This window comes from Ceratotherium simum, chromosome 2 (assembly GCF_057802395.1).
Source record: "Ceratotherium simum simum isolate JZ-2026a chromosome 2, ASM5780239v1, whole genome shotgun sequence".
Lineage (NCBI taxonomy): Eukaryota > Metazoa > Chordata > Mammalia > Perissodactyla > Rhinocerotidae > Ceratotherium > Ceratotherium simum.
This window is the reverse complement of record NC_141901.1, coordinates 94,091,963-94,106,017: the sequence shown is the minus strand read 5'-3', so window position 1 is coordinate 94,106,017 and position 14,055 is coordinate 94,091,963. Positions and strand designations below refer to the sequence as shown.

At 36.1% G+C, this 14,055-nt stretch overlaps 1 protein-coding gene across 1 annotated transcript in view; it reads right to left on the bottom strand.

Annotated features, from left to right (window-relative positions):
* Positions 1 to 14,055, bottom strand: part of C2H1orf141 (chromosome 2 C1orf141 homolog) — a 46,272-nt gene that overhangs the window by 11,892 nt on the left and 20,325 nt on the right. The window contains 2 exon segments of the mRNA XM_087449235.1: positions 4,046 to 4,113; positions 10,874 to 10,986. Of these exon segments, the coding sequence (XP_087305361.1) occupies positions 4,046 to 4,113; positions 10,874 to 10,986 (181 nt within the window).

The window sequence follows — 14,055 nt, the reverse complement described above, 5'->3', positions numbered from 1 at the left end:
GCATAGAATATATTTAGTTCTGATTAATCTGAGATAAAAGTAAAGCATATGACAAAAATCTAGGCCATAAAGAGCTCACATTCTTATTGGATAGATATGATTAGCATACACGAAACATTAGTAAATAATGTAGTGGAGTAATATCACTAAGAACCAAGCTAATCTATAAATCAGGAGGAGCTTAGAAGAGAGGGATATCAACGAGGGCTGGAAGAGACAGGAAAGATTTCATCAATGCGGAAGAACTTAATGCTAGGATTTGGAGATGAGGGCGTTTCAGGAAAGGCCAAGAACATAAACCTAGAGTATTCAGGAGATAGTCAAGAAAACAGCATATTTACAGCAGGGGGGCATTTATCATTTATTGAGTATAAAAGACCATCTTAAATAGCTAAGAAGAAGAACCGTGAGCAGCATAGACTATGGATGTCTTGAAAGTCAAACAGAGAAACTTTAACATAAAGAAGAATTACCAAAATTGACTTGAGAAGTAGTAGAAAATTTGAGCATACTGGTAATTCTTAGAAGAAATGTAAAGAAGTTTCAAATAACTACCTTTAAAAGAATAACCAGGCCCAAATAGACATATGGATAAGTTCTTTCAAACTTTTATGCAACAAATAATTCTCATACAATATAATATCAATTAAATTAAAAAGTAAACAACAACTTTTCAGTACTTTTTATAAGCTAGCTTAGTCTTGACAGCAAAGTCTGAAAAGATATGATAAAAATCAGCAACTTTAAAGATACATATCATGATAAACAAAAGGAACACTGATACCAGAGGAAACAGATAATTCAAGAAACAGAAAATAACGTAAGAAAATAAACTCTAATATCCTCAGAAAAATTTGAGAACAAATGTAACAGGATTCCATAGAAAGAGAAAAACAACTACCAAGAAGAAGAAAGAAATATTGGAAATTTAAAATATGATTACTGAATAAAAATGCAGTAAAAAGACCAGGAGAAAATGTTAAGGAAATTTCCCATCATAAAGAGCAAAATCTCAAAAAGACAAAAATAGAGAAAACAAATATAGAGAATCAATCTAAGAAGTCTGATATCTGGCCATTAGAGGACAGAGAAAATAGTGGAAAGGAAATTAGAAAAGAAATAACAGAACGACATTTTTAGACCTAAAGAAAGATATCTGGCTTTAGGGTAGAGTCCATTGAGCACTGAACAGAATAAATTGAAGTAAAATTACCACACTTAGGCATATCCTCAAGATACTTTAAAACAACATTGATAAAGAGAAGATCCTAAAAGTTTCCAGATAAAAAAGTAAGGTCATTTACAAAAGACTGAGAACTTCTCATTAGCAACATTCAATGGCATAGGACAGTGGAACAATCTTTTCAAAGTTTAGAGAAAATATGATTTTTAACCTATAATTCTACTCATCCAAATTATCAATCAAGTGTATGGGAAAAATAAATACATTCCCAGACATCCACATACAATTTCTAGGGAAGTTTCTTGAAGACATATTCTAGGAAAATAAAGATGAAATCCAAGAAGAAATAAGAAGACATAGGATACTAGAATCTGGCTACTAAACCAGGCGTGGAATGACACAGTAACAACTGCAGAGCAGGCTTAAAAGCAATGGATCAAATTTACAACAAGAAGTCTCTGGGCTCCATGAACAATTTCTCCAAGAAGACTGGAATGGATTACACTCCATAGAGAGAAAGAGTAAGGAAGCTTGACCATATTCACATACAGTAAGAAAGTTGTATGTTTCTTTTTGGGAGGCTGCATATCTTAGAGGTAAAGAGGGTGAATCAGACTGCTGGGTTCTTCCTGGTTCTGTCACTTATAATTTGATCTCAGCCAAGTTGCTTATCTTCTTTGTACCTGTTTTTTCTGACCTATAAAATATGAGTAATAATAGTACTTACTTCACTGGGTTGTTGAGGATGTAAATTATATATATGTATATATATATATTTGAACAGTGCTTGGCACATATAATTACTATATGGATGTTTGCTCTTATTCTCCACAAGAAAAAAGAAAGGCAACTAGAAACTCCAGAAAAAAAACACAAAAGTTTATAAGACAGTCAAGGTCTAAATGTGAGGGAAACTAAAATATGGCATTATTTTTGAGTAACTGAGGGAGAATAAGAAAAGAGAGCCTGTTGTTTTTACATTATACCCATTGAGAAGAAACGTAATCCTCACATATTACTTTGTTCTACAATGAATGATTATTTACAATGTCATAATAACACAAATGTTGTTTATAGCATTTGGAGTTTTAGAATTAACCTATAGACAAAACATAACAGCTTAATCAGAGTTTCAAAGCTGAATATAATCATTGACCTCAAAAATGTAAAAGTAAAGATATACTTGACCTAGGGAAGAAGGTGTAGAGGAGAGTTGGAGGAAAGGATAAGACTGCTAAGATCTTCATCTTATATAAAGGGGAATCAGGAGTTAGTGATGAAAGTTGATAGAAAAGAAAAACATATGTAGATATATTATTTCAAGATACAAAAGTTAACAATAGGAGCAAAAAGTAACTTTCAAAAGATTCAGAAGAAGGAAGAGGGGGATAGGTGAGATGTAGAGCAGTGTAAATAAGCTAATTCAAATCTTTTTTTATTAATAATTCAGTAGATAATGTTTAAAGTGGATAAATTAAAAAATAAAACAGCAGCAGAAGCTCATTCTTTAGAATTACGGAGTTAATTATAAGAAGAACTGAAACTCAAAAAGGTTAAACATGGTTGCCTCTGAAAAGAGGAAATTAGAACAGGAAATATGGGATGGAAGGACTTCCTGTTCTTATTAGCTTTTGTGTATTATTTGATTTCTAAAGTCATAGGCATATTTTAATTTGTTTTTAAAAATTTAAATGTTATATGTTTTATGTAAAATGCTAGTAAATTTATTATGATGAGTAAACTTATTGTGATGTTACAATATGTATTTCTTGGGAGATTTATTAAACATGAACCTAAATAAACCATGTGGATGAGGATAAACTAATAACCTGGACTGTGGATCCTGTCAATATTTTTTAAAATTATAAAAGGCAGGAATATGCAACAAAAATCAAAACATCTTATTAATTATGGTCCAAAGTATGTATTTCTTCACTTTTTATTCTCCATATTAGCAATAATCAGGGTTAATAATAAATTAATTAATAACTAAAAGACTCTCTTAAAATAACTTTCCTGGCCAACCGGGTGGCGGAAGCGGTTAGGTGTGCGCGCTCCGCTGCGGCGGCCCGGGGTTCGCTGGTTCGGATCCCAGGCGTGCACCGAAGCACTGCTTGGCAAACCATGCTGTGGCGGCCTCCCATATAAAGTGGAGGAAGAATGGCATGGATGTTAGCCCAGGGCCAGTCTTCCTCAGCAAAAAAAAGAGGAGGATTGGCAGGTGTTAGCACAGGGCTGATCTCCTCACACACACAAAACAAAAAACTTTCCTTTCCCGATTCTCTGGATTAATTTCTCCCTCCAGACTCCCAGATAAAATCAACTGAATGATATCCCAGGCATGCTCAATACTCAAGCCCACTCAGCTACTTTTCAGTATGCCCATGGACCTCTGCTCAAGTGGTTATCAAAAGTCAATAGTCTTAATCCCAAACCTGTTTTGGTGGTTATTGTAATTATATAATTTAAATAACTATAGCATGCTCAAAAACTGGTCTTGGCTACACATCAAAAGATTAACAAATGGACGTATATTTTCATATTTTTAATTAAAATAAAGTATTTAAGTTATGCATATATAATTTTTTATGATGCCCTGTCTTAACTGACTTTATGATAACTGCTAGTCCTTATCATATTCAACAAATAATTTTTACTATATAGACTGTCCAACAAATAATATATTATTTTTTATATTATTCCCATATATAAAGTCTTATATAACGTTAGAGATGAAATTACTTTAATGCTTTCTGAATCCTAAAATCCATTTGAATTTGGGATTTGTAGAAGCATATATAAAATTATTAGAGCTAATTTGAGTTTCTACTAAGTAATTATAAGCATACAAATTAAACTTACCTTAGCTGTATCCTTAAGATAATGAAAAGATGTAATAGATCTTGATTTTAGATTTTCTTCTACTGGCTCTAAAGAAACAAATCCAAACATAAATGATATTTCCGTACTATTAGGCTACTTCTAATTGAACTCAATAAACCGTTTTCTCATTTCGTAGTGAACTTTTTAGAAATATTGTTTGATGATCTTATTTGCTTTTTTTACATACACATTTCCTTTTACATTTTTAGAGATAAATATAGAATAACTCTAAATCTAGAATAATTTCCTTTAAAAGTGAATTTCGGGGCTGGCCTGGTGGCATGGTGGTTAAGTTCACATGCTCCGCTTTAGCGGCCCAGGGTTCACAGGTTGAGATCCCTGGCGTGGACCCATGCACTGCTTGTCAAGCCATGATGTGGTGGCATCCCATATAAAGTAGAGGAGGATGGGCACAAATGTTAGCCCAGGGCCAATCTTCCTCAGCAAAAAAGAGGAGGATTGGCCACAGATGTTAGCTCAAGGCTAATCTTCTTCACACACACACACAAAAGTGAATTTCTACCTTAATAAAAAAACTTTTTTTAAATGAATGTCTATTAATAGGTATAAATTTTGATTATTTACTATTATACAATAAAGGTGTATCTTCTCGGGAAAAATGGATTTCTAAATAAAATAGAATCGGGCCGGCCCCGTGGCTTGGCGGTTGGGTGAGTGCGCTCCGCTGCTGGCGGCCCGGGTTCGGATCCGAGCGTGCACTGGCGCACCGCTTCTCCGGCCATGCTGAGGCTGCGTCCCACATACAGCAACTGGAAGAATGTGCAACTATGACGTACAACTATCTACTGGGGGGCTTTGGGGAAAAAAAATAAATAAATAAATAAAATAGAATCATATTTGATAATCAAAGAAATCTTTTCATTTATTCCTTTGAAAAGAGAAATATTCTCCTAACCTGAATCCTTGCATCTCCAATTTTAAGCTTTATTAATCTGGATTATCATTTAATGGATTTTCTTAAGGTAAGTATAGGGTAGGGTCAAGCATACGGACTTTGGATTTAGATAGCTTGAGACCAAAACCTACTTTTTCCGTTTGACTTATGCAGCCTTAGGAAAGTTATTTACCCTCTCTGAGGCTAAATTTCCTCATCTGTTAAGTGAAAATAATAGTACTTATCTGATAGGGATGCTGTAAGGATTAAATGAGATTATAGATGTAACGAACTTAATAAGGTGTCTTGTGTTCATTCAATCAACCGTTATTTATTGATAACCTACTATATGCTAGGCACTGGTATTAGACTCTGGAATTGTGATTCCTGCCCAATAATGCATATGTTTTTGTGGGTAATGCATAAAATAAATAAAGAAACAAAGGAGTGAATAATTATAAATTGAGATACATGCTGTGACAGAAATAAATAGATTTTGGTGAGGGAGAACAATAGAAGGAGGTATAATTTAGATAGAGTAGTTGCTGTAAACTGGAGGTTTCTGTCCCACCCCCATCCCCAAAATTCATATCCTAATCCTCAATGTGATGGTATTTGGAGGTGGGGCCTTTGGGAGGTAATTAGGTTTAGATGAGGTCCTGGGGGTGGAGCCCCCATGATGACATTAATGGGGCAAAGAACTTGGCTGAATTGTGTTCTAGTCTTTTGTGGAAGTAGAACTTTCTAGAGATGAAATTGGATATTTCACTGAGATTTCTAAGCAGTATTGAAGGAGCAGCTTGGTTCCTTCTGACAGCCAGTAGTAAAATGTGAGAACTAAGAAATGAATTGGAGCCAGAATTGTTAAGCAAAAAGGAACCAGAACTTAAGATTTGAAAAATTCTCAGACTGTCTATATTACAGAATGTGAGAAAGCATGTTCAAATGAGAACGCTAAGAGTGTGGTGGATTGGCCATTTGATAAGAAGATTGGTACAGATGTGAACCAGGGATCTAATCAGACGCCCCAGCAGAGACTGGGGTTCAAACTGCCAGTTTGAACAGAAGAGGATGGAGATGGGAGAAAATGAAGGAAGGCTCTTGGACTTCTTGGAATTTACAGAATGGGATCATAGAGCTATTTGCTGCAAACATGTGCTATTTTTCAAGACAAGGGAAGAATGACTGTGAAGGCAATTCAGAGATCATCAGGGCTGCCTCAGTTTCAGAAGTGGAAGGCATTACCTCAGTTTCAACAGGCCAAACAACCTCCACCCAAAGCCTTATGGATGGGGCAGCCTGGAGCCTTGGGGGCACGACCTCTACCAGTCAGAGCCCTGGGGATAGGATCCCTGCCTAGCAGAGTCCTGAAGGGGAAAGTGAGACCCCCACCTGGAAGAACTGTGGGGGCATGACCACTGCCCAAGTGGATAGGAAGGCAGAGTGTCAAGGCAAAGAGGATTATTCTCAAGCATTAAGATCTCATGAAGTTTGCCTTACTAGGTTTTAGACTTGCTTGCAACCCATCACTCCTTCCTTCTTTCCTATTTTCCCCTTTTGGAATGGGAATGTCTATCCTGTGCCTGTCTCCTTTTTGTATTTTGGAGGCACATAATTGGTTTGGTTTCACAGGTTCACAGCTGGAGAGGAATTTTGCCTCAGGATAAACCATACCTTGAGTCTCACCCATATCTGATTTAGATGAAATTTAGATGAGACTTTGGACTTTAGTAACAATATAAAACTCAGTATGGCAGTAAAATAATAATTAAAGTGTTCTAAGATCCTTTTATTGTCCGGAAGGAGGGTAATATTAAATTTTGAAAGGATGCATATTGTAATTTCTAGGGTAATCTTTTAAAGAAACAAAGTACATAACATCCAAATTTGTAAAGGGGAAAAGTGAAATTTTAAAAACTTGGTCCTAAAGAAGACATGAGAAGACAGCAAAAGTAGCATAAAATCAACAGGACAAATAGAAAGAACAAAATAAAATGGCAGGTTTAAATCCAAAGATACCAGTAATTACATTAAATATAAATGGACTAAATGCTCCATTTCAAAGACAAAGATTATCAGAGTAGATTTAAAAATCTAACAATGTGATGATTATAAGATATAAATCTAGATCATAACGTTACAGAAAGGTGGTAATAAAATGGTGGAAAAAGATACACTATGAAAGTGTTAACTAAAATAAAGTGAGGATAACTATAGTAACATTGGCTACAAGACAATTACTTCATAACGAAAAAATGGTTCAATTTACTAGAAATATAGAATAATTCTAAATTTTTATGTAATTAATAACATGGCCTAAACTATATTAAAAATCCATAAAGCAATATTTGACAACACTACAAAGAAAAATAAATGTCCAAATTTTTTCAGGAATTGACAGAACAAGCAAGCAGAAAAATCGGTGAGGATAGAGAAGAGTTGAAAAACATAATGAACAAATTTGACTTAAAAGAAATATATAGAACACTGCACCCAACAACTGCATTAATATACATTATTTTCAAGCACATACAGGGCATTTACAACAATTGACCATATACCGGGTGATAATGCAAGTGTTAACTAATCACATAGGACTGAAATCATATAGAGTGTATCCCCAAACCAGAATTTAATTGAGCTAAAAAGCAATAACCAAAAGATAATTAGAAAAGCCTCATATACTTTGAATTAAGTCATATACTTCTAAATAGCCAATGAGTCAAAGAAGAAATCATAATGGAAAATAGAAAAGAGCCATGATACTCATGAAGAACAAGGTTGTATGACTTACTCTATCAGATATCAAGGGTTATTTTAAGCTGCAGAAATTAATGTTGTGTGGTATTGATGGAGAAATAGACAAAGAATATAATGAAACAGAATAAGAACCCCAGAACAACAAGTCCAGGGCATTACTATCATGCTGAGATAGCTGGATAGACACATGAAAAAAATTAGGTTGGACCATTATCTCACTCAAAATTTAATTCCAGGTAGATTTTAAACCTAAATGTAAAAAGAAGAACTAAAATATTCTGCAAAATAAATAGGAGAAGATCTTCATGACCACATAGTAGGGAAAGATTTCTTAGATATGGTACAAAAAGTACTAATCAAATGGGTGAAAGATTTGGTTTATTTGACTTTATTAAAGTGAAAGAATTTCTGTTCATCAAAAAGACACCATAAAGAGAGTGAAAAGAAAATCCACAGAAAAGGAGAAGATACAACACATAAAACCAACAAAGAACTAATAACCAGAATATATAAAGAAATCAAATGAGAAAAGGACAAAAATCTAATTTTAAAATGAGCTAAAACTTGGATGACCTCCCAAAGTGTAAATTCAATTGGTCAACAGTCTTATGAAAAAGTTCTCAAACTCACTAGTAATTACAGAAATGCAAAATTAAACCATAACAATATACTTTTACATACTCAGTAGATTGCTAAAATTAAAAATTGGCAATTCCAAGTGTTAGCAAGAAAGCAGAACTCTCACAAATCTGATGGGAGTGTAAATTGGTACAAACACTTTGGAAAGTTTGCCATTATCTATTCTAGTTAAAGATAAGTATACTTTTAGTAATATAAATCCTGGATATACACTCTCAAGAAACTTTTACACATATGCAGCAGGATGCATAAACAAGAAAGCTGACTCTGGCATTGTCATGGCTGAAAAATTGAAAACCCAAAATTTCCACAATAGAATGGATAAATTGTGATATATTCATGCAATGAAATACCTTACAGCAATGAAAATGAAAGAACTACACCTCCACATATTATGAGTGAACGTTACAAACAATGCTAAGAAAAAAGCAAAATACAAATGAACACACACAGGACGACTACACTTATATAAAGTCAAAAAATGGGCAAACTAAATTATATTCTTTAGAGATGCATACAACAGATGGTAAAAATTTAAGGAAAAGTAAGGAAGTGATTACCACAGAAGTCAGGATAGTAGTAACCTCTAGGGACAAGGGAGGGAGAAGTGATTTGGAAAAAGTCAAGGAGTTGTTGGCAATGTTTTACTTCTTGACCTGCATTGTGGTTATACAGGTATGTATTTTTTATAATTGGTTATTATACTGTACATTTTTATGCTATATTCACTTTTTGTTGTGTATGTTATTTTATAATTTAAAATGGTTTAACAAGAAGGAAATTGACTAGAAAGAGGGCAAGAATGAAACGAGAAATGCTTGTTGGCAAGCTCCCGTAGCTGTATAGACAACAGATGATGATTATTTGGATTAAAATGGTGGCAGCAGAAATGGTGAAAATAGATTAATTTAAGATGAGTTAGAAGGGAAAGGACTTGCTGATAGACTGGACTTCTGGAATGAGAGAAAGAGAAGATCAAGGATGGCTTCTAGGTTTCAGGCTTGAGCCACTTGGCAAAGTAGCCCAATGTACCGAGGCAGGGATATTGTGGATGGGGGAGTGGAAAGAAAGTTTGAGACAGATGGTTGGGATAGGGAATCATAAGTCCAGTTCTGGACATTCAGTTTAAGATGTCTGTGAGAAGTTTAAGTGGAGCTATCAAATAGGCAGCTTAGTATAGTCTTCTGATGTTCAGAGGATATTCTGGATTGAGATATAAATGAAGGATTTAATAGCATCTCTATGGTATTTTATTTTATTTTATTATTTTTTTGTGTGAGGAAGATCAGCCCTGTGCTAACATCTACCAATCCTCCTCTTTTTGCTGAGGAAGACTGGCCCTGGGCTAACATCCGTGCCCATCTTCCTCCACTTATACGGGATGCCGCCACAGCATGGCTTGCCAAGCGGTGCGTCGGTGTGCGCCAGGGATCTGAACCTGCAAACCCTGGGCTGCAGCAGCAGATCGCGTGCACTTAACCGCTTGCGCCACTGGGCTGGCCCCGCTATGGTATTTTAAACCATAGTTTGGATAAGATTACCCAAAGAAAGAGTGTAGAAATAGAGGCAGGCTCAGGATTGAGCTCTGAGCAAATATAGTATTTTAAGGGTGGAGAAGAGAAATTAAGAAGAGAGACTGAGAAGGAGGGAGATATCAGGAAAACAGGAGATATGGGTCCCAAAATCCCAAAGAGGAGAGTTTTAAGAAAGGGGGCTTGATCAACCAGTTTTGAGAGGTGGAAGAAAATGGAAACAAAAGTATCTTTTGGATTTAGCAACATGGAGCTCACTGGCGCTCTTGATCAGTGTAACTTCGGCAGAATGATGGAGAGACAGAAATCAGATTGGAGTAGCTTGAAGTTTAACCAAAAGTTGAGAAAGCAGAGACAGTGTATGTAAACAAATCTTTTGAGAAGTTAGATTATGAAGAATAACAGAGAGAAGAGGCGATATGGGGCAATGTGGAATCAAGGAGCCTCAGTTAAGCAGGTTGATGAGAATGATGTAATTGAACAGTTTTTTGATAATGCCAGAGAAAGAAACACAAAGGCAACACAAAACACTCAAATTCTCTGAGGACCTATAATGCTGGTTCCCAGCTAACAGATTCCTAAAGTTTCTAATCTTGTAAAGTAAGTTTCTACTAAGCAAGATGTCTATACTTGATTGATTTTTTTAAACAATAACAAGGAAACTCTTAGGGTTGAGCTGAAAGGAAACTCAGATATTTTCTTTCCAGAAAAATAAACATAAAAATACGTTCTTAATTTGTGAATTGTATAAATTGTCCATTCTGATATTTAACATCTCTTCCTCTTAGGAAATTCTTCTTTATAGTTCACTGAAATCTTTGACACCGCAGTTATAACACATCTACTTCATTCAAATGCTTTCAACAGAGACATCAAGTTATCAAAAACTTTTAAGATACACATTAATGAATAATAAAGTATATAATAAAAGAACTTATTAATAAACCAAAGGAAAAGTAAATATGTTACATAAAGCATTACCTATTGACTCGCTTTCTTGATTTTTTATATTTGTTGGTAAAAAATGTGGTCTTACATTTAACTTTTCAAAATCACTCTTTCTAGGTTCAGGCTCGTTTTTGAAGGAGACACACCTGCAAGAAATAAAATTAACCTAAATAAAAATAATTAGAAAATTTACAAAACTAATCTAAAAAATAAATTTGGAGAAATGTGGTGAAGTCCCAGTTACATAGATTTAGATGTTGTATTAATAGTATTACAGTAAAAAGTGTAAATGATTGGGACTGATTAAGCAGGAGCTGAAAATATTAGTGATAATCACTTGAAGTAGAGAGATACAGGAAACTGCTATTGTCATAGGATTGAGGGCACTCCAGGAAACCATCGTTCACAAGCTGGTTAACCCTTTTAGAAAAATATGCTGGAAAATCATTAAATGAGATATTGGGGATGTTGCCAGACCTGAGTCAAAGTGGTGGGATGGGCAGTTAGGGTCAGTTCAGATACAAGAATAGTATACCAGATAGGGTCACAGCATTTATTTATTGTAAACAGGAATTTTTCTCCACTAAATGCTTTAACTGACTATTGGTGGTATGTAAGAAAGTTAATGGTATTATATAATTCATGATATTTTTGAGCTCTAAATGCTGGAGTAACCCATGACTCAGTCCTCAGTCCTCAGACACTCAACCCTTAGTTGATATCACCCAGTCCCACATCTTTAAATATTATCTATAGCCTGATGTCCCCAGAGTTATAGTCTAGACCACTAACTCTTCCCTGAGCTCCACATTGATATATCCAACTGCTACCTGTCTTCTGGGGTTAGATGTATTATAGGCATCTCAAACCTATATTCGAAACCAAATTCTTGCTTCCACCTCCTTCCCCATCTGTTCCTCACCCAGGCTTCCCCACCTCCATTCAACCAGAGGCTTAGACCAAGAACTCTGCAGTCGTCTTTGATTTCTCTTCTTCCCACCACCCGTTCCCAATCTGTCGGCAAATCTCAATGGATCTTAGAAAGAGACTCTAAATCCAATCACCTCTTTCCTCATTACTTCCACGCTAGTCCAGGACCCCTTCATCTCTCGTTTGAGCTACCTGTATACATCTCTAGCCTCCTTCTGTCTGTCCTCTCTGCTATCACTCCTGTCCCCAACAGTCTATTCTCAACGCAACCATGGTGGCACCTGTAAAATACAATATGATCATCATTTCCCTCCAATTGTTTCCTATCAGACTCAAATAAAATTCAAAATTCTCACTGCAACACAGAAGCTTGCCCCCAGCTCTCACGTTTCTGAGCAGAGGAACTTACATCGAATACTCCCCCAGGCCTCTCCCTGCACCCCCTTCACCCCTCACCTCCACGTGGCAGCAGAGTGAGTCTTCTGGCTGTTTGGTTTGAGGAAAGGAATGTAGGCCCCACTTAGGGACCTTGGCACGTGCTCTTCCCTCTTCCTGTGATATTCCCCCCCAGGTATTGACAGGCATACTCCCTCACACTCCTCCCTCTTCAGAGAGGTCTTCTCTGCCCCCACCTCCCATCCTACAATAGTACTCCCTGTCAGTCTTAATTCCCTTAATTTACTATATTTTTCTTCATAGCATTCATCACTGGTGGATTTGTGTTATATATTCATTTGTTTATTTGGTTTATTATCTACCTCCCCACCTTATCCTACAATGTAAACTGAGAGCAGAGTCTTTGTTTTGCTCACTCTTGTATTCCCAGTACCTGGAACAGTGACTGGCACATAGTACATGTGTGATAAATATTTGTTGACTGTATGAATTGTTTTGGTAAATTTTTATTGAACTATCTTATAATCTTATAATTTCTAATGAATTTTCAGTTTATTCTCTTTGGGTTTCTCGGTAAACAATCATTTAATCTTCATAATTTATATGTTTTTTTCAAAACATGTAAATTTTTATCTTATGTTCTTATTTAATATCATTGGCAAGCACTTCTAGAAGAGTGTAGTATACTAGCGAGAATGGGCATCCTTCTGTTTCTAATTTAAATGGGAATGTGTCAAAGTTTCCACTCTAAGGACGATGTTGGCTACATAGTCTTGTTAAGGAGATAATTTTTTAACCTTGTCTTACTGAGGTATTTTTTCAAATACATTTGCAAAATATATAGAGCTGTTCGGATACGATTTCTTTATGGTGAACCAAAGAGCAGGGGCTTTGGAGTCAGACCTGACTTTGATTCTTGACTCTATGTGAACTTCTGCAGAATGTTGAATTTCTCTGAATCTCAGTCCCTCATATGCCAAATGAGGGTAATATCTATTTCATGGGGAATTCTGTAAAATAAAGTTTAGAAATTGCTTAGCAAAATATCTGGGACATAGTAAGAAGTCAATGAGTGGTACTTTCTATTATTCCTGAAATTTACTCCACTTAGTCATAGTGGAGTAACATTTATCTAATACAGTGTTGGATTCCATTTTCTTAATATAGTAAGTCACTGATTGGCGCTTATCCGCTATCTTAGAATTGGTGACCAGGTGACTTCTTACTCTACAGCTGAGTAAAAAGGAGCAATACCCTGTATCCTACAAAGATCCACTAATATTTGTGGTTATACATTCCCCCATGCTCCCAAATAGTAGAAAACTCTAGTGGGGGTTGGGGAGAAAAATATCAGAATTGTATCATTGACTGCAGAGGGTCTGCTGTGGCTTTTCTCTCTCCTCTCAGTGTGGGAGGGGGCAGGGATGCTTTCTCCACCAAGCTCAGGAATCGCTCGTAAAGACTGGTGCCTACAAAAGATGGGGTCTGCCATCGCATTCCTCAGTGGCACATCTGTTAGCACACTTGCTGATCTGCCCCTTGTCTAGCTATCTGAAAAGAGATTTGGAGAGGGTGAGGTGAGCGGGTGAAAGTAAAGCACGCTGTATCCTGCTGTTTGGCATGGCAAGGATGCTTGAGTTTCTGGGGAGGCCAAATGGACACAGGTGATAACTAGGCTTGGGCCATTTTGCTGGTACTCCACCCAGATTGCTAACTGCCAGGCTAGGGATCCTTAGCAGAAGTAGTTGTGGAATATCCTGGAGAGCATAGGAGCTGAGGGGGAATTTGAAGAGGCGTAGCTGAAGGAGGTTCTCCTTGGTTGGGGAATAGTCCCCCTGAGGAAATCTCACATGTGCCCTGTTAAAGAGCTAGGTTCTTTTTTTTTTTAA